General features: G+C 34.0%; 1 protein-coding gene and 1 long non-coding RNA gene across 2 annotated transcripts in view; one reads left to right on the top strand and one right to left on the bottom strand.

Moving 5' to 3' along the window:
* Positions 1 to 22,340, top strand: part of LOC130649189 (ATP-binding cassette sub-family C member 4-like) — a 64,036-nt gene that overhangs the window by 6,118 nt on the left and 35,578 nt on the right. The window contains exon 4 of the mRNA XM_057455433.1: positions 20,568 to 20,678. Coding sequence (XP_057311416.1) covers positions 20,568 to 20,678 — 111 coding nt within the window. The remainder of the gene's footprint in view (positions 1 to 20,567; positions 20,679 to 22,340) is intronic.
* LOC130649192 (uncharacterized) lies at positions 16,423 to 22,089 on the bottom strand. The gene is made up of 3 exons (XR_008983015.1): positions 21,983 to 22,089; positions 17,216 to 17,353; positions 16,423 to 16,627 (listed from the first exon to the last, which is right to left on the bottom strand). It is a non-coding gene; the product is annotated as an uncharacterized LOC130649192 (long non-coding RNA).

Here is a 22,340-nt window from a genome sequence, read left to right as displayed (position 1 = left end):
TTCAATTAGTTTCTTTCCCAATCAGAGTGTTGGTTTCAAAGCTTCACCCAAATTTTCATTTTGCTTATGGTAAGGGAAGTCCAAAAGACAGAAAATCCAAAATACAGAAAACTTATGAAGTTTCGAATATTTTTGTCCGAGTAACAATGAATAGGTTAATAAGAGAGAATTTGAGAATCCGAAATCTTGTGAAAACAAATCTGAAAGTCAGGGGCGGATACATAAGTGACGAAGGTACATTGTCCTGTATAACGGACCATGTCAATCGAGAGGGCACAGTAGTGCGTAAAGTTCTTTTTATGTAAAAAACGTGCGCGGACAAGCGGGAGTTATTATAAAATAGGGGACCAACAGCTCAGGGTGCCGCAGGGCCATGTCTGGGCGTTGTATCTATTTCAATTTGCATGCTGCGTGATTATTTTGACGAATATAGCCTGTGGTCTGTTAAGCGGTAGTGTTTGTTTTTCGATTGTTTTTCGATTGGTTGTCCCTACTATCCGGTGAAGGATTCCAAGTATCGTATGTAGAGAACGGATGTGTGTGGGTAACTTCTGAAGTTTTGTTAATTTGATTTCCAATTTATCTGTAATCCTTGTAGCGGAAATCCCCTCGTTTAGATTTTGCAATGAAGGCTTCATACACTATTGATTGTTTTAGTAAAGAAGTGGTAAGATTTGTGTATGTCTAAAGAAATTTTTAAAACACATGATAAACATTTTTTACAAGCTCGTGAGCTTGTATTAAAACGCAAATGTGTCCTACAAGAATGGAAATTTTTGCCTCTCTGAGCACCGACACGGGAGTCGTCGTGTGTTCGAATCTCATCTTGGTAACTATTTTTACTTTTTTTTTCTTTTTTCTTTTTTAAAAAGATAAGACAAGTGTTCAAAACACTTGTTTAACTAACTAGTAAATAAAGGTGTTTCCACCAAACTTTTTAAAAGTGAATGTAGGCAGAATTAACTGAATTAATGAATTTCGCAAATTTTGGGGTTTGTGGGTTTGTGGTCTTTCTTCTTCCTGTCAGTCGGTTCACCCAAGACGGACCCATCGAAAATTAAAAGTTCGAGGAATTTTCCGTTCAGGAAGGTCTCACAAATCAATTTTGAAAAATAAGTGTGTAACAAATATTATTGCGTATCTGAATAGTAAAATATGTCGTGTCTAACTTCGTAACAAAAATCCCAGGATACTTCCGTGTGTCTGTCTGTGACTTTTGCAAAGTGGGTTTTCTTTTTCGTACTTCTCTTTAACAAAGTCTATACCACACCACCTCTAAAATTCTTTTGCAATCTACCGATTTTTACGTTAAAACGATATCGACATCAGAGAAAAGTATTAAGGTTAGTGAAGGCATTGTATTGCACTGTTAAGTTTTAAAAGTAACCGACTGGGTAAAGGGACTACCTAAAACTAACTAAGGACTAATTTTCTAAATCTGAGTCAACCCACCTGATTCAGAACAGGCCTGCCTAATGACTTCATCTATTTAATCACCATATGGAATGTCTCTTCCCGTTCGTCGAAACACAAATTTGTATATATTTTCTTGATCAGTCAAAAAATTTTTGTGCATTGGTGGGAAAGCTTTTTATTTTTTATAATCCTATATCTTTCTTTGCTGATAAAAACTGCGCAATCCAATACATTACCTTGTACAGTAGCTTTTCACCATACAATGAAATTGTAAAAAAGCTTTTTTGTGCATCCATGATTCATTGCTGACGGCATCAAAATTCGAAAGACGTATCATTGACGTTTATAACAAGACTGGCGTCAAGGTTGTAGTGTAGTATTAAGATTAGTGGAAACGTTATACATCACAGTTTTAATTTTAAGCCTACTTAAAGAAACGAGTGGAAATAACTGACGCCATCTCCTGTGTGTGTAGCCGTTCGAAAAAATTTTCTAAAGCTCGGTCAACTTAACTATTTCGGAACAGATAGCTAACGACGTCATCAAAAACCTTTCTGATCACGATATCAGTTCAACCGTTCGTCAAAAACATAATATCGTATCTATTTTCTTGATCAACATTTAAAGCTCTACACAATAGAGGCACCGGTTGAGCATATTTTTCAAAAATATTTTTGTAAAATAGAAACATTGCTGATGTAAGCAATAATTCTTACATCTCTTTAAATGCTAATCAAAACCGCGCGATCCTATAAATTAATTTGATCACAGTTCAAAACTCCATACAATACAGGTAACACCTAAAAATATGGTTTTTACATCGACGGGTCATTGCTAAAGGTCATTAAATGTCAAAGGGCCGATCTTTTTCCTAAATGGGATTTTTTTATGGGCCTTATCAACTAGTTTTTATAAAACTTTATGGAACCCATCATTCGTTTTCGCGCACCAACATTTAATTCTATTCGTTAATCGATCACTTCCTTAGTGAACGCTTAGCATGGATTCTTACGCTCACGTTCCTACTACTTTTATCCATTTATAACTCCCTGACATTACTCTTGACACGATCATAAAATATATCTTAAGTCTAGTAGCTAAAGTCCCTCGTTCAGATTTTTCAATCGAGGTTTCATTTTAGGGGGGGAGACGTTCAAAAAAGAGGGGTCTTTATTAAAATTTTTACACTTCGTCTCTATTGCAGTTTTTTAGGATACCTTATTTTACCGATGTATCAAATATGAGAGATTGTGTTTAGTTGTATTAACGGAATTTCTATATTATAATATCACCAATGAAATTACCTTTTAATAAAAAGAGCAAACAATAGCAGTTATGGATTTTTTATATACTTTTACTATCGCCTCGAATAAACGCAATTAAATTACGTACACGTAAAGTACTATTCAAGACAACTAAATACTTGTAAAAATTAATAGTATCTTTAAAACAAAAATCACGAAAACTCGACACTTTAAAGAAGAAATTAAAAGAAGACTAGATGCATTACTGTAACCACAATTTTAGTATTGAGGAGGGGACCTATAATGACTACCCGAGGCACCCCCATGACGGGCGCCGAGTAAAAATTTTTTAAATTTTGCATCTCTAGATTGGCCGAAAATGCCCTTCCAGACATCAACGCTCTAATGGTTCAATGTTAAAAAAACGATGAATATTTCGATATTTTTGTAATTTAGAAAAGCTGCATTGTAGTTGCATCAAAATGTCGATAAAAATTTTCCATCAGAAGCCGAAAGATAGAAAGAGATACATATTCTTTTTTTAGTAGGAAAGTTTAGTCTTTCCGATTATTTCCGGCCATGTTATTTTTACCTGAAGTTATAAATGACCTAACAAAAGCCTGGCAATTTTCGTGCACAACTTGAATATTTGAATTTAAGTGAACGTAAATTATACAGACATTGTGGGAGAAGCTGAAACATGCCGTCGATATGTTGTCGTTAATTGTGCAAAATCGCCCACACGAACAAGATATGTATGGAAAGTTGGTAACAGTTGTAGAGCTGACATATATATCTCAACATAAGAAAAAAATTCATACTGCATTGATAAAAATATAGAAACAAATAAAGGAGGAATTGGCAAGCTTCTTTTTTAAGGTATTGAAAGACACGATTTTCCTATTTTCAGTAATAACGGTGCAGCTATCCTACATATTACAAAAAACAGAATCAAATCCATACAAGTAAAGAGATAATTAAAATAATTACCGGTTGTGCGGCTATCCTACATATCGAAAAGATAGTAAAACGCAATTCAATCCATACAAGTAAAGAGATAATTAAAATAATTACCGGTTGTGCGGCTATCCTACATATCGAAAAGATAGTAAAACGCAATTAAATCCATACAAGTACAGAGATAATTAAAATAATTACCGGTTGTGCGGCTATCCTACATATCGAAAAGATAGTAAAACGCAATTAAATCCATACATGTACAGAGATAATTAAAATAATTACCGGTTGTGCGGCTATCCTATATATAAAAACGATATTAAAACGCAATTAAATCGATCTAAAATATTTAAAATAATTAGCGTTTGTGCACCTATCCTATTTGTCGAAACGATGAAAAAACGCAATTAAATCGATAAAAGTACCGAGATAAATAAAATAATCAACGGTTGCGCAGCTATCCTATATGTTGAAGCGATGAACAAAAGCAAGTACCGAGATAATTAAAATAATTAGCGGTTGTGCAGCTATCCCATTTTTAAACATCAAAGTAATTATTTTTATATCGGTAGTATAGATATCCAAGAAATTCAAGTAGTTCTGTTAAAGGGCCCAAACCCCCATAATTGTGATTTTGGATATATTAAAAAATGAAAAAATCAGGAGTTTCGGAAATCATTTGTCTCTAAAATATTGAACTTTATATTACGACGTACCAGGTTTCAGATTAATTATTGTATGATATACAACTATAGCTATACTGATTGATATCTGAGGACAAAAAATTGTCGGCTGGCGACAGATTATGCGCATTGGAGACAATACATAATGTATAAGCGTTGAAGTACGTTTTCTTGAAAGTCACAATACTTGTAACAAAAAAAAGGTTTAACAAAAATTATAAACAACATGAAACAGTCAATGGAAAATCTGACAACAAAAGTAAGTTAGAAAAAAACTTCAAAAAATGAAAAAAATATGCAGAAATACACGTTCCAAATAAGAAACGTTTATATCCTGACATATACTATACAACTTGTCAAAACTTCTTCTAAAAAACAATTTTAATGCGTGTCAAGAGCAATGATTTTAAAAATTTTCAGAGGCACTCTTTGTAAAGTTAGAAACATTGACGTAAGACCAAAAGTTTCTTATATAAAAAGCGTATTAAAAGAATTTAAAGTCACATGATAACTGAATACGAGACAGTATAAAAACAACAACTTTGGTGTTTTTACGTGTGAATGAGGTGACTACGTGACTACGACAACGAACGTTTTGTAAATTGGTGAAATAGTTGCAACGGCTAATAAAGTCCTTATCACGATAATTTAACAAAAATAATAAAACTAAAAAATCTAATAACATCTTGGTTTATGATATGTATGTTCGAACCGTGCAAGCAGGTAGTCGTAAATCCAAATATATACATCAGCTAAAGAGAAATAAGATAGTAAAAATTAGTTACCACTGATATAACCACACGTTTCAAAACAAAATGTGGAAAAATTACTCACCTTATTTTACTAGCCTTTTCTTGCGCTCATACATGATTCGTGTTCGAATTTGAGTAAAACTAAAGTTTTCCATCAAATTGTTGAAAATAGGCACTCTTGCCGCAAGAACATTCTAGAACCTTGTGTACTATCTAGAAATATAAGGGACATTGGAGAATATTCCAGAAATAAGATAACTATACTAGAAACTACTAATAGTAAATATAGAACATCTGGAATATACTAGAACATTCTAAAGTATCTTATCTTTAATATATAAATAGGAGAACGTCTTGTAAATTTTAGAGTCATAGAGTCATAAAGTTATTGGAGCAGTCGAAGCAACTCTGCAAATATATAAAGTTTACATTTCAACAGGTTATGGGCCCAGTCTATGCCCAAGAAGATTGAATATTTACAGAAATAATATTCAAGAAGAAGAAGCCATCTTGTGTGTCCGACGAGTTTGTTTTGATTTTGGTTTCGATTGGTGTAAAGTTCGCACGAAAAATCGTATTGTGGAAACCTGAAACGGATTATCCGGATTAGTTGAATACGGAACAAATGGCGATGGAAAGCACCAAAGTATTGATAAAACCATTGAATGGAACAAACTATGCTACCTGGAAGGTACAGTGTAGAATGGCGTTAATCAAAGATGGACTTTGGGGAATTGTTGATGGAAGAGAAAATGCTCCAACTGAAGAGAGAGAAATTCCGAAATTTAATTTGCGTAGAGATCGTGCGTTAGCAACGATTGTTTTGTCGGTGGAACCAACGCTGTTATACCTGCTTGGACCAGATCCAGAAGATCCTACTGAGGTTTGGAAGAAGTTGGCAGACCAGTTCCAAAAGAAGACATGGAGTAATAAATTGACACTACGCAGGAAGTTGTATGACTTGAAGTTGAAAGATGAGCAATCTGTTCAAAAGCACGTTAAAGCTTTGACAGAAATTTTCGATGAACTTGCAATTATTGGAGACCCGTTGGATGATAAAAGTAAAGTTGTTCATTTGTTAGCAAGCTTACCAGACTCGTATGATATGCTAGTTACAGCTCTGGAGGCTAGTGCTGAAGTACCGAAGCTTGAAGTCGTAACTGAACGATTGTTACACGAGGAAAGCAAGCGGAAAGATAAGGACACTTTGGAAACGAATGTCAAAGCAATGACATCGAATCATGGAAAGCCAAGAAAGGGACCCAGATGTTATCACTGTGGAAAGATTGGTCATGTGAAACGATATTGCAAAGAATTAACGAAGAAGTTCGAGAGACAGACTCCTTCGACGTACGGTAAAAATCGAATGAAGCCGCAAAATGTGTGTACGGCTGAAGAAGAAGAAGATGATGACGAAGAAATCATCAGTTTAGTTGCTGAAAATGCTTTGGCAGTCAAAGGAAAAAGTAACTGGATAGTTGATTCAGGCGCAACATGTCACATGTGTAACGAAGAGGAATTGTTCGAAGAAATTTCGTCACTTGAAATACCACAAGATATCACTGTCGGTGATGGATATTCAGTACAAGCAATTGGAAAAGGAACAGTAACCTTGGAAATGAACATTTCAGAAAACAGAAACGTTGTATGCAAGTTATCTGATGTCTTATTTGTACCACAACTTTCGTACAATTTACTTAGTGTATCAAAAGCTGCAACAAATGGAAAGAAGTTTCAGTTTGAAGATTTCAAATGTGACATCGTGGATGCGAAACACGGAATCATTGGTACAGCAACAAAGCATGGCAACCTTTACCATCTCAACTGTAATGGATTGAGAAATAAGAAGAATCACACAGTTATGAAATGTGATAATAACGCTACAACAAAGGAAGAAATTTGGCATAGAAGATACGGTCATCTCGGTGTGCAGAATCTTAAACGATTGGCAAGGGACAAACTTGTTAAAGGGTTTGATTATGATGCAACAAAGAAACCGACATTTTGTGAACCGTGCATTGATGGGAAACAAAGCAAAATACCGTTTCCGAAGACAGGAGGAGATCGATCGAAAAATCTCCTTGGTATAATCCATAGCGACGTTTGTGGAAAGATAGAAACAAAATCACTTAGTGGTGCAGAATATTTTGTTACATTCATTGACGATAAATCAAGATACGTATGGGTATATGTCATGAAACACAAAAGTGAAGTGTTTGAGAATTTTAAAGAATGGAAAGCAACTGTGGAAAAATCGACTGGAATTCAGATAAAAACGTTTAGAACTGACAATGGTGGAGAATATACATCCAAAGAGTTCGAAGACTATTTGAAGAAAGAAGGTATTCATCATGAGTTGACAATTCCGAAAACACCGCAACAAAATGGAGTTGCAGAGAGGATGAACAGAACACTCATGGAATCTGTAAGATCAATGTTAGCAGATTCAAAGTTACCAAAACGATTTTGGGCCGAAGCCTTGGCTACAGCAACGTACCTTCGTAACCGATGTCCAACGACAGCAGTTAAAGGGAAGACACCCTTTGAAGTATTAACTGGAAAGAAACCAAATGTCAAAAATCTACGAATTTTCGGATGTGATGCGTATGCTCACGTACCAAAAGATGAAAGAAAGAAACTTGATTCAAAAACCAAGAAGAGTGTATTTCTTGGATACGGTGATGGAATCAAGGGATATCGTCTATATGACAACGACAAGAAGAGAGTCTTTTACAGCCGAAATGTGACATTCAATGAAATCTGTGGTGAATTGAAAGACGACCGTGACATACACGAACCAAAAGTAGAGATCGAATTACAACCTCGTGAAGAAAACACAGATAATCAAATACAGGAGGAGCAAGAGCGACAAGTAAGAGAACGACGGCCTCCTGATCGTTACGGAGAATGGGTATACATCACTCAAGAAGAAGATCCAAATACATTTTCTAAAGCAATCAAAGGACATGATGCAGACAAGTGGATGCAAGCAATGGAAGCCGAATTGGATTCTCTACACAAAAACGAAGTATGGGAGTTGACTGAATTACCTCCAAACAGAAAAGTTGTTGGCAGCAAATGGGTATACAAAAAGAAACAAGACTCTGATGGGAATGTGGAACGATACAAAGCAAGATTGGTTGCACAAGGATACAATCAAAGATATGGAGAAGATTATGACGAAACAACTTCTCCGGTAGTTAGATTCGAATCAATACGAACGTTGATTGGATTGGCAGTCAAGAAAGAACTTCTCCTGCATCAACTCGACGTTGGAACTGCATTTTTGAACGGTGAACTTAACGAAACCATATATATGAAACAACCAGAGGGATTTGAAATTCTAGGAAAGGAACACTTGGTTTGTAAACTCAAGAAAAGTATCTATGGATTGAAGCAATCATCTAGATGTTGGAACGAAGCACTTGACAAACATCTAAAGAGTATGGGCTTCAAACAATCAAACAACGATCCTTGTATATACACGCTTGAAACAGATGAAGAAACATTCATAATCGCTGTATATGTTGATGATATCATACTGGCCGGAAACAATCAAAAACGTATTGATGAATTTATCAAGATGATTGGAGATAGATTCGACATCAGAGACATGGGGAAGATGAACCATTTTCTAGGAGTCAAGATAGAATATTTTAGTGCAGGAAGAATTTGGATTGGACAACCAAGTTACACAAGAAATCTACTCAAGAAGTTTTCAATGGAGAATTCCAAACCTGTGGCAACACCTGTAGAGATTGGAAGCAAACTCATCAAATCAAATGAAACAGATAAACTCGTTGATCCAGAGATGTATCAATCAGTAGTTGGACAGTTACTTTACCTTTCTACGAGAACACGACCAGATATCGCTTATGCTGTGAGCAATGTTGCCAGATTTTCATCAGAACCGTCACAACAACACTGGATTGCCGTTAAGAGGATCATGAGGTATCTCAATGGAACAATTGATTATGGTCTTTTGTACGAAAAGAATTCAACAATAGAAGGATTTTCTGACGCAGATTGGGCTGGAGATTTGAATGATCGTAAATCAACTTCTGGATACGTATTCATGATGAGCGGAGCAGCAATCAGCTGGAACAGCAAGAAACAAACATGTGTAGCTTTGTCAACTGCAGAAGCCGAATATATTGCATTATCAAATGCCTCACAGGAATCGATTTGGCTACGACGACTTTTAGCAGACATGGGAGAAAAGCAGCCAAACGCAACAATCATCAATGAAGATAATCAATCAGCCATCGCAATGACAAAGAATCCTCAATTTCACGGACGAGCCAAACACATCGATATGAAATATCATTACGTAAGAGAGCAAGTTAAATCAAACCAAATCCAATTGAAGTACTGTCAAAGTGGAGATATGATCGCAGATATAATGACGAAAGGAATCGGACGAGTACAGTTTGATAAGTTGCGAACGATGATCGGATTGAAGAACCTTACGGACTGCGAGTGAGGAGGAGTGTTGAAAATAGGCACTCTTGCCGCAAGAACATTCTAGAACCTTGTGTACTATCTAGAAATATAAGGGACATTGGAGAATATTCCAGAAATAAGATAACTATACTAGAAACTACTAATAGTAAATATAGAACATCTGGAATATACTAGAACATTCTAAAGTATCTTATCTTTAATATATAAATAGGAGAACGTCTTGTAAATTTTAGAGTCATAGAGTCATAAAGTTATTGGAGCAGTCGAAGCAACTCTGCAAATATATAAAGTTTACATTTCAACACAAATTACATTCTCTCAGACAATCCCTTACTCTCTCCTCTGTTAATGCACCTCCTTCAATTAATTTAGCTCCATAATGCTTTAATTTTTTTATATCTTCATTGGAAAATAAACTTCGTCGCTTTATGGGAGAAAATGCAGGTTTACTCATACGACGAAGCTTGTCATACATTTGTCTGGGAGAAGCATTCAGTGACGACAGGGAGTCGCTCTTTTTTTTCACCTCACTTAGACTGATCTCATTTTTTTCATCAAAGTATGTTTTAATACTTCGCACTCTTTTTCGGTCCAAGTCTTTTTCTTCGTTGGCGTTTTATTGATGTCATCTGTTCCATGAAACAAATTCGTTATCGAACTTGTTCCAATCAACAAAGACTTTTCTATGTTCCGCAAATAATAATGCTGGTCAGCGGTTTTTATACTATGGTACATTAAGTTTGCAGCATCGTCGATATGTGCGCTTTTTGACTCTCTCAGGCCTGTGCTTGCAGACTTTCTGACAATGTTCGACGAGAGATTTTTCCGTATTATCTTGTTTTCAAAGTTTCCTACTCGCTCCCATAACAAATGGAGTCTTTTACTTATTTCGCCCGATTTTACTTTTCTTCCAGACCAGCTTAGGAACACTTCGGTGCACTTTGGATTAGTTTGAATCCTGGCAAAATCGATGTATGTTTTTAGACTATTAAAATTATCTTCAGATAATATGACTTTAGCTGGTCCATAAGTATCGACTATTTTATGGTTCCATACATCGATAATCCACACTCCGTCTTTGTTCTTTGCATTCAGGAATTCATTCATGGTCATGTTGGCAGTAACACCTGATCGCTGTGCCAATGTAAAGTGTATTGTAAAGTAAATATGATCTCTCACCATACAATAATCAGTTTGACTAATGGGGTAAACACCATACTGTGCTAACTTTTGAATAATTTCCGTGGCTTTTCGAGCCTAATTACTGTTTGTGTATTTCAGTACTTGATCTTTAGTGACAAACATTTCCTGATCTTCAGACATTCTTTCAAATCGCGCTAGCTTCTCCTCCTTTCTAAAGTTCTTTCTCCATTGTTTGAGTTTACCAATCATTGTTGTAATGTCGTGGCTGGAAACGTTTGGTAGGGCAACATCTTCTGCGATTAAGAATTCGCATAAATCAATTAAAGAGTAGAGGTATTTCTTCACGCTTGTTTGCTTCGTTTTTTTTGCTTGCAGTATTGGTTCAAATACTTTTCTCTAAAGTCGTTACCACCATTTTTAAAAACTATACTCACGTCATCTTTAACATTTATAGCCCGAAAAATACGTCGAATATCTCCAGCGATTACGTACATTGAAGCTTCATCTCTTTTGCGATCAGGACCAACCATATACTCCCTAAACCGTTCTACAAGCTTTTCCACGTTCTTACCAAGAGCTTGGTCGCAACAATCATCATCACCACTTCTTTCTTTCTTCTTTCTCTTCTTTCTTTCTTCAACTTCTCTTGATCGTCGCCGTGTACAAAGACTGTTTTTTTGGTCTCTTTGGGTACCACATTGCTCTCTAATGAATTTGGTCTCGATGAGTAATCAAACCTGCGTTTCCTGTTTTGCAATATATCGGCGTTATCATTACTACTTGCGGCCTCTGCTTTCTTGACGAGGATGTCTTGGAACGATTTTTTGGGAGACTGCGAAAAGTCCTTTGGCAGATACGATTTTTCGAATTTTGGCGCTATTTTAAGCATTTCGTAAAATTTGGGTACTTTCTCTATTTTGTGAAACCTTGCTAGGTGATCAGGCAAGTTTGATCTTACGAGAAAGCAGTTCGGGAATGGACACATTCGACTGTAATGGTAGTTGCTACTCTTCTTGTCCAACTCTTTAATGAAAGAAAAGACGAAAATATATACGGTTATTCACATATGCTTGTAGAAATGAGGAATTTATTTTTGTGCACAATTAATTTGCCAAGAAAGTCGCAACTTGTCCTAAGAATAGTCTGACTGCGTTTTATCCCTGCTTTGAAACTAACATTTTAGAGGCTTGTCCCAATGAAATAAAAATTGGCACATTTATATTACGAAGAAAACAGAAATGTCAGCAGTTTTTCTGTGACATTACCGAAAGCTGGAAATTTATTTAAAATACCACTATCTGAAAGCCAAATAAAATTTATTTAACATATATTTCGGTTTTAAAATAATTCGCCTAACAAGTTATTCCGATTTCCAAATTTTGTCGGATTTTACCCGAAAATTGGAAAAAACCTGGTTTTTGGGTAAAATACGACAAAATTTGGAAATCGGAATAATTATTGTACTTAAGGAAACGAAGTGGTGATGTAAGTTTTTCATGCTCTAAAGATAATCCTAAAAAAAGTTATTAGATTTGATAGAGATTTTTAGGAGTAGTTTCGAGTAATAGCCAATATCTAAGCCTCCTAGAGGTGTGGGATCAAAACATTTGGCATTTGCGTGCCTAATAGATAATTATTGAATCTCAGTAAGTTTCATAGCCATACAACATGGCATAAGGAAGTTATTAAAGGAAAACAGTCTGAGGCGGAATCCGCCCCTGCCCTCCCGGGACCGAATAGGTTTCAATGATATAACAAACAAACACACCTTTCTTCTGGCTATTTTTCAACCCGAATTGACTCGAAGCTGCAGCTGCACTTTCCCAGCTCCATTTATGCGCTCTACGTAAATGACGCGTAATATATTTTTGACTAATATTGCAAACTGGACATTCCTTAACGATGCTACCAGATTTTCTTTTTTTAGGTTGTCCCTTTGTATTTGTCGCATTGGCTTCTGTGGATTGAAGAAAAACTTCTTTCTCACTTTCTATTTCAGCATCAGAAACTTTCGTCGCTTCTGTTGCTCCATTTGTGACTTCAAAGTCTATTTGTGACCTTTTGTTTTGAGTGTAATTCTTTAATAAAATTTTGATGATTTACCATTCCACGTTTGATGTGCTGTTGGAAAGTCTCGTCTTCTGTAAAAGTCATATCGTTATTCTCATCTATGTGCGTAAGATATACTTTGAAGTGCTCCTTGGTTTTTGCTTTTGTCCATTTCATTACTGTAGAAAACAAGCATATAATAGCGTCCGGGAGTAAAACCTTTATGATGTAATCTCTAATGTAACCGTTTTCATAATGTTCTCCAAGAATCTGCCTTATTTGCTTCTCTATCATGGACATGATCTCTTCAGGTACCAATTCCAATGATTTTGTGTCATCAAGATCATTCTGAGTTCTACCACCATTGGCAAATGCCAAGTGCCTCCAACAGTCTTCATTGCCCTCCATAGTACCTTTGACATAGCCACAACTTATGACAGTTACAATCAATTCTGCGTTAAACATGCTGATTCCTTTAATGGTACAATTTTCAGTTACTTCGTTTTCATTCCTTTTATTGACATTACTGATCACCCGATCCAAGCTAGCGTAATTAGCTCCATCAGATATATATGCCGTGTGTTGCTCAGTTCATCGATGAATCTCGAGATCTTCGAAATGTACTGCGCATATTTCACAATAACCATTTTCCTTTTTAGTCGCGTCTTTACAGTTCGAATCCAATTGAATTTGCGTATTATCTCTTAATTCCTTTGGTAAAGGTTTACAAGATACAAAAGCTGGTCCCTGATCGAGGTAGTTAATAATAGGTAGAGAAAGTTCTTTACACACAACGGGTTTATATTGTTTGTCTTTGTCTTCGAATTTTATGTATCTACCGTCCAGTATTTCAACTTTATTAAACATTCTTTTCAATTGCTTGGCCTCATTCACTATCTTCTTACTTTCCAATTCTTCTTTTTTGACGCTTGATTTTGTCACATTAACTAATTGCAAAGTCATCTCTTGCTCGGTAAATTTGTCTTTGCTCTCTCTAAATTTGCTCTTTGACACTAAAATATTTTTTAAAAGTTCCGTTGCCGTTGATGGGTTCTTTTGCTTTGTTCCATCTTTGCTCATCCCACTCTACGAAAGAGATTACCCGCCTTTTAGACATAATTATTATTGAAATTATTATTATTGAAAACTTTCTGAGAAAACATGTTGTATTTACACGGCAAAACATGCTTAAACATAAGACAACGCCGCCGGCAAAAACTATATAGCACTAGCAAAAAGGTCATGTAATTTACATATATGTAAATAAAAACAAACTGGTTGGACATTTTATGCATTTATATTAGTATTAAGCCTCAAAATGACTAACCATTTAAAATTATAACCAACCTTTTTCTCTATATCCGTATTCCTCTCCGTTGTCTGATTCTTTACGCCCGTTGTACCTTCCATTACTTTCAAACCTATTGTGAAATTAAAAAAGTAGCAAAAAATAACCAGTTGTACATAATAAAAATTAAACACCGTAAAGATCCGAATAAGCGCCCAGTATTTATTAAGCGTCCCTCGAATAAGCGCCCAGGTAATTTCCTCAAAGTTCAATAAGCACCCAGCACTTACTAAGCGCCCCCTCGAATAAGCGCCCACCTGATGAAAACGCCCAGCGTTTTTAAGCCCTCCCTCGATTAAGCGCCCAAAATATCTAAAAATTTAATAAGCACCCCGGGCGCTTGTTCGGATCATTACGGTATTCTGGTTCAATCTTGGGGTCAGTCGAGAAAGCTGGAATAAAAGTTTTAAATTGAGAATCTTTGTACTATCTTAGATAGAATAGTGCATATAAGGCGGTTGCAGATGAAACTGATAAATGGAGGATCACTGTAATCTTTCAAAAAATGTGTTAATGGTTTAAATAATTGCTGTTTTCATGAAACGCTGCCTTTAATAGACACCCCGCTGGAATAGCGCACATCCAGCGGGAGCATTTATTCAAACCAAAAGGAAAACTCTCTTGCCTCTTTATTCGTAATAAGAAATTATCTATGTACACTTTTTTCTTAACTTTAACTTTGCCGTAGGAAACGTTTTTTCCTCTTAGCAAGTTCATTTTTAATAACCTCAGAAACTTGTTGATACTACTAACTAGTCCAACTTTTATTTTTAAAATGGTAACATACATATGTCCAATAAGAACATCTCTTTTGTAAAGGCTTATCGAATATTTGTCGTAATTCCTGGCGTCTTTCCTTTCATCCGTAATTAAAAAAATACTAAGCTCTCACTCACAAAATTTTATTCGAAACATTACGATATGGATTATTAGAGACTGTTGAAAACAAGAGGTAAAATAAAAATCACCGTAATTTCCTTATAAATGGTGTATGGATTATCCCGGAGAAATGGGAACAAAAGTGGTAAAAAGAGTATCATCGTCGGTTATCCAATGTTTTATCTATACGTAATCCAGCTTTTAGTCCCTGGGCCTTTTTTCTTATGATGGTCCAGAGTGTTTATTATTAGAGAGTGACTTCAATACTAGTATAGTATATGGAGGAAAGACAGTTTTCGTTTTAAAATGCATAATTACCAATACCTTTATCAAGCTGTATCCTAACCAAAATTCTTCTATTTAACTTTAAATCTTGTGTACAAAAAATCGTTTTCCAAATCAGTGATCCAATTCGTTATTTTTACTCTCAAATATAAATCCTAATTATATCGCATAAAAGTGAAACAATTAAAGAGCACAGTTATACGTCTTCTTCTCTACGCTACATTCATTTGTCGGAACAAAAGTGCGAATGGTTAAGGCGAAATGCATAACATACGTTTTGTTAAATACTTAAAACAAAAAGATGTCACCAGTGTATTCAATTTATTAATATATCTTTATCTTTGATCCCTGTACCCTTTGTCATTTCGATATAAAGCTATGTTATCAAAAGGATCTAGGAACGAGTTTGTAATAGCTTAGGATTGAATATTGAAAAATCTGGCAATCTTGCAAGTGAGGTACAGGAATTTATTAGTCGCAGCAAAGTCGATAAAAATATATTGCACTTTTTTAATTGTAGCTTAAAGATTTCGAGCGCGATTTAGGAATCCCTGACGAACCCGGCCAGACCTCGCAGACAGGCAGTAGTAATGCGTTTTGTTAATTAGCGTACGTTTGAGAGAGGCGTTTATTTTTAATGCGAGCCTTTTTCATAATCGAAGGATGTTTATTAGTTTCTTAAATTTGTTGTTGCTATTTGTTATTATTAAAACAGATTTTCAGGCTATTTGGCGTAAAAAACAAAAAAAAGTTAATTTGGCTGTCGGAAACTTCAAGTATAATGTAAGAATTCGCCTTAAAACTTAGTAATTGATTTTTAGGCAGATAGTTGTATTTTGGACAAATTCTTCCGGTGACGTCACAGTAAAAATCCTGACAGAGTAAAATTTGTCGCCCTCTTTTTCTTATATGACGTAAAAAAAGTGTGCTAAATTTTATTTATTTTGTATAAACCTATCAAAAGTCATGCATAAGGCGGAATCCGCCCCCACCCTCCCTGTCAATAAAACTCTCGGGTCGAATAGGTTATTAACACTTGCGCTAAAAATTAAGCAATATTCTACTAATGCTTGACTCTGGTTGCTTATAGATCAGATCCTCAACTCTAATACATCAAGACCCCGTTTATTTGAACATTAGGCCAAAGCGAGTTCAAGTTTACCGTTGTTTAGGAAAGTAAGAAAATTAGTAAAATAAGAAGAATATATATTATTCCAATTAATATTAGGGTTAATTACAGAGCACTAATCAACAGTGTCATTTTCATCCAACTTGAACACATTACTGTAACAATGCAGCACTCCATATATGAATTATGTGTGCTTCTCTGTACTATCGTTAATTTTGTGCTGTCGTAAACAAGCCGCCAAAGTCTGAACCAATGCTAATCCAGTGTATCACAATTTTCTAGAAAAAAAAATTACATCCTACATGGAGAATCACTGTCATATCTTTGATAAATATTAATAATAAAAAGTATAACACAGAATCATAGAAGGAGTTAAAAACTAAAGTAGCAAAAAAGAATCACTGTAATCTCTTTGATAAATTGATGTATGGATTATGAGAGGGGGTGGAAACGAAAGTGGTAAATACACAATCACTGCAATTTATTTAATAATATAATGTATGGATTATCAATGAAAGAGGCAACAAAGAATCACTAATTTTTCAGATAAAATCATGTATCGATTACCAGAGGGAGTTGGAAACAAAAATGGCAATCAAAAAAGTGTGTCACTTTTTGGACAAATGATCAGGATTATAAAGACACATTTTTTATTAGAAACACAAGAAACTTTAAGGTTGACAGTTGCCTAAATTGTTAACAAAACAGGATAAAAAACATAAATCAGGTATTTTTGGCAGTTATAATGACATTAATATGATAAAAAAATCAATTATCAACTTTCATTAAAAGAATTGCAGAGAACAGGAATGTGTATGATTTTATGTACAGTACATTCCAAGTTTGTTGTATAAAAATTTTCTTACCTACAGTACGTGTATTTTGTCCAGTTCCCATACTTAATGTCAATGACAATCAACCTATTTGTGACTTTTCCGTCTAACCTTCAGCATGTTGTTGTTGAAAGCTTCCCTACTACTGATAATTTTTATGTCAGTCTAAAACTATAAAACTAAAACATTATATCATAAAGATTATTTAGTTCTTGAACAGGTTTGAAATCATAGCTCTTTACATAATAAGGTCACACTTTATGTTAACTGTATATAACCCAAACTCCATATGATTTAAAAAATAAGTAATTTCTCTATTTAATTATTACATATCTTTACATGTTCCTCACATCATTGTTATTTATATTTTTAATACTACTAAATTGAGAGCTCTCAAATAAAGTCAAATACCATACTATGTATAAAAACAAGAGAATCCATTCCAGTCGAAATACTCCTGTTTTAGGGATTAGGGATTATATATATTGTAATGTTTAAGTAGTTATATTCTTTCTCAACAAAACATTTTTGTCAGGTTCACAGTAAAAAATGTTTTGGAGCGATAGCATTACCTTAAATGTACATTATATTATTTTGCGAAAAGCTTTAAAAAATTGTGGCTTACTGGACTCCAAAAATTTATGAAATAAAAACGATAAACAGGATTTGTTCTTATTATCGAGCATCTCGTCCAACCCTAAATATTCCTCAAGTCTCTGCTGCATCACCAATAATGGCAAACACAAAATCCCTAACAATGACTCTATGTATATTTACAATATACAAGGTATTAAGATGCCCCAGAGTTGGAGAAGTGACAAAAAATGTTTCCTAATTCGAAAAATTTATGTGAAAGTGGTAGGGAGTGGGGTTGAAGCAAATCTGTTAACAAATTTTATTAAAACCATATATACTTGGCTTATTTTAATTGATCTTGATGTAAACATTTGGTTGAAATTAATACGGTTTCTCTTAAAATGCCTAAAATAAAGAACTCGATAATTATAATGATAGGTATATAATAAATATTTTGGGGGAATATCGTCACACGATTTTAAAACACACCATTCCAAGTTTAACGTCATCGTTTTTATTTTTCCTAAGTTTAAACTTTAACAAAAAGATTGAGCTTTGTCATCAACATAAAAATATCCACCCAAACACAAAATTTACTTTCACTGCACACTTTAACAACGCTGTGTCAGTAAAAACAAGATTAAATAAAAGTTATAGAACATAGCTTGAATTTTTTTCAGTGGATATGATAAAAAAAAGTTAATTTCGAGAGGCTGCCTGGCCATCACTAGCCTACATTTCTATATGTTATCATGTCATCTTTACATTAAATATTTCCATATTTTTTTATGTTATGTCCTGTGTCTCTGTCTACCATCTTGTCTAAATGTCATATATCTAGTCCACATCAATGCCTATAAATATTGGTTATTACATCTTAAATGTACATATCAACTGCCCAAGAATACTTTTGTCAATCTTCAGATAAAAAATTTTTACTTTACCACACCAACATAACACCAAAGTATATACAGTAAAAAAATATACTTTACATATACATTACGGGCTCTTTTGTAACTTAAAATCTTAGAAAAATAAACCACAAATGAACTAGAGTCAAGTTGACACCTGGAAGTTATAAAAATAACGAAAATTTTAAAAAATAATCTAAACATAGATCAATTTCAGGTATATATACCTGTTACATTATACTTCATTTTGATGCTTCAAATTTAGGAAGATTCATTTTAACTTTATTCATAAGTTGTTGCGCATAAAAACTTTAGCTTGAGCACTTTGTGCATAGAATGCTCAAAATATTTTTAAAATTTATAGTTATATACAGAAGCATCAGGGAAAGATTACTTTTCTCACTTTGTTTATTATTAGCTGTGCCATATTTATTTATCCATTTTAATTTATATATAATGGATAACAAGAGAGTTTGGCCAAACTAATCAAATATATACTGATATCAAGTATACTGATACACACACACACACCTTTTTTTATTTGTTAACCTGTACAGAAGTGGATATTATTTTATATAGAGAAAACAATACTATCCAAAAAGGAAAAAGTTTTAGCTTTTATGGTTTCTGCAGCAATAGTGCATGGTCCCCGAAATACTGAAATCATCAAAAAATTTTGCTAATGTTTTTAAAATTTTACAAGCATTTTTCATGCAATTATCATGAGAGTTCAGCTCTTAATTTTTAGCCCTTAAATAGCTAGCTAGCTAGCCCGCATTCATTTTCGTGTTTAATCAAAAAAACTTTAAGAAAGATTTCCTGATCAAGAAATCTCAAAATTTTTACAGCAATAATTTTCAGCTTTAGAAATAAGTTCGAGGTAAGGAATAACTTATAATTCTGCAACTATAATCAAACTGTTACAGCTAGCTATAGCTAGCTAGCTATATTATTGTATATGTATAGCTAGCTAGCTAGCTACCTAGCTACTTTCAATAAAGTTCAAGAAAAAAATAAATCTATAAATATATATAGTTAGCTAGCCAGCTAGCTAGCTATCATAAATTATCAGCAGAAGACATTTGATATTTTGCATATATCCAAGACAGATCTTCCCATCACAGCTGCAAATACTTAACAGAAGATTAAAGCTACCAGAAGTGTAATCTGCGATTAAAAATTAGTAACCCTTATTTCTTTAAAAGTTTAAATACAACAGCTTCCGTTGAACATTAAACAAATGGTTAGCTACAGTTGTTAAACTTTTTGAATATACTGACCAGAGTCATCGCATGGCATCCGCTTGGTAGCCATTTTTTTAATGAAAACATGATAATGTCACGGCTGTCGAAGTGGTTGTGCGGCTATCCTAGGTGGTTGTGCGGCTATCCTAAGTGGTTGTGCGGCTATCCTGTATGGTTGTGCGGCTATCCTGTACGGTTGTGCGGCTATCCTGTCGGTTGTGCGGCTATCCTAAACGGTCGTGCGGCTATCCGAAAATGAATTAGGAATATTATTATTATTAATATTATTATTATTATTATTATTATTATTATTATTATTATTATTATTATCATTATTATTACATCATGGTGCTATTTTGCAACCAGATCACATGACTAATAGCATTGTTTAGTTGAGTGTTACCTGCTGCTGAAATCAGCATGCTAAAACCCTCATCACTATATGTATTATCAAATTTTATCTTTTAGTTTTTGAAAACGAATCTCACTAAATTAAATTTTTCTCCCCTTTTTTTTCTTTAAAAGAATAACATATAGCCTTTTGCATTTTTCATCATATAGTACTAACTAGGAATTTAGGCACCATAGTGTCTAATGTGGACTTTACCAAGTGTTGTATTATTTGCTGATTAACCTCATTGTTTTTTTATATAGGTACATGAATAAAACTTTTTCATTGGGTAATTCTCGTCCACTTGAAAAAGGTGATATACATGATATAACTGATGAAGAATCGTCAGAACTTTTGTCTGAAGAATTAGAAAGGTATATTTTTATTAAAAGTATTTATATTGCATTCCCCATCATACTGAATACTGTCTTCTTGGGGTATATAAAATGGAAAATGAGTTCAGGTTACATTCAGAAAAACAGTAGCAATCAATACTATTTGTATGCTTCTTAACTTTCTTGTAAAAACATGTTAAAATTTTTTGAACTAGTTGATGCAGTTTGTGATGTTCAAGTTTTTCTTACTATTTATACAAAGAAAATAATCTGTGAATGTCATAAATATGTGATGTTTCTAGGAAAACCAACCACTTTGTTATTTGTATTTATAATAATTACATATATTTACAAATATAAATTCGTATGTAGTATTTTTGAAAATACATACTTTTAAAACACATAATTCGAAAAGCTTTATACCCAAACGGACAGGATCTAACAGGATGCCACCGTTTTTCGTCATCTAAGAACTAAATGCATGCTTGTACAAGTTTTGTACATACATGTTTTTTCTTATTTAAAAACGAAATAGTTTTTATTCTTTGAAGGAACATTTTTTCTTCATTTTTAAACGAAAAGAGGAAAAATAAAAAAAGAAAAAAATGTTCAAGGGACTTTTTCTTCTCATTGTAAAGCAAAATACACTGATTTTTTAGCTTTGCTGGGTCGTTTTCTTGTCATTTTGGAACGAAATATAGTGATTTTTAAACTTTAAAGGGACTTTGTTTTCTTAATATTTTAGAACAAAATACAAAGTTTTTTAAGCTTAGTTGGGACATCTTCTTATCATTTTAGAATTGGTGATTTGTAAGCCAAAATATGTCAATTTTAAGCCGAATTATCGCAATGTTTTAGCTGTTAGTCCTTGTGTTTAAATAGAAATTCAAATTTTGTAAACAACGTTTCCATGCTCACTCAAAAAAATGATATATGAAAAAACAATTTCACATAGTCGGTACTCCAGTACATTGTCTTTTTATTTTTGCTTAATATTCTCTATCAAAAATCTGGCTGTCCACTATAACCAGGAATGTTAGGAATTGTCAGGAATGTTGAAAATATAGGCACAATGTTAAGAAAATGTCAGAAAAATTTTGTCTTTTTATAAAATGTTAGAGAAATTCAGGAATTTTTAACATTGCACTAAATCCCTGTTGTGCAATGCTTTTCATTTTAGGGGCTATTTCTTTCACACACAAGAATCGGTTCTGAATGCTCCAAGTGCTCCAACTATCATTTCTTTGGTAATTTGGGGCATTGAGAATCGAATCTGGATGAACTCCTCGAGGAGCAGTTCACTTGGAGCATTTAGAGCACTCAGAACTAATAATTTGACTTACTACGGTCAAAGCCTTCTTGCTCCGAAAACCCATTTCTTTGGCGCACATTTTTTCGCTAGTGAAACTCTTGCAGTGAAAAACCATTTTGAATACTTTACATAAATTAAAAAACCACGAGAGACAGAACTTTATTATATGGAAAAATAAACAAACAGGACAGCTTCAAATGTAAACACAACTTGATTAAAATTGAAAGCGCGATGTCATTTAACACTTCTTGCGAAAATTACGGTTTATATTTACAGAATATATGGAGAGGAAATGATGAAACAGGATAATTATCTACGATAGATGCAAGCGCCATTCAGTGATATACTCTACATTTTTTTTATCTTCTTTATTTTCTAATTCGCTAAAG

Source organism: Hydractinia symbiolongicarpus, chromosome 7 (genome assembly GCF_029227915.1).
Source record: "Hydractinia symbiolongicarpus strain clone_291-10 chromosome 7, HSymV2.1, whole genome shotgun sequence".
NCBI classification, from domain to species: domain Eukaryota; kingdom Metazoa; phylum Cnidaria; class Hydrozoa; order Anthoathecata; family Hydractiniidae; genus Hydractinia; species Hydractinia symbiolongicarpus.
This window is presented reverse-complemented; position numbering and strand designations above follow the sequence as displayed.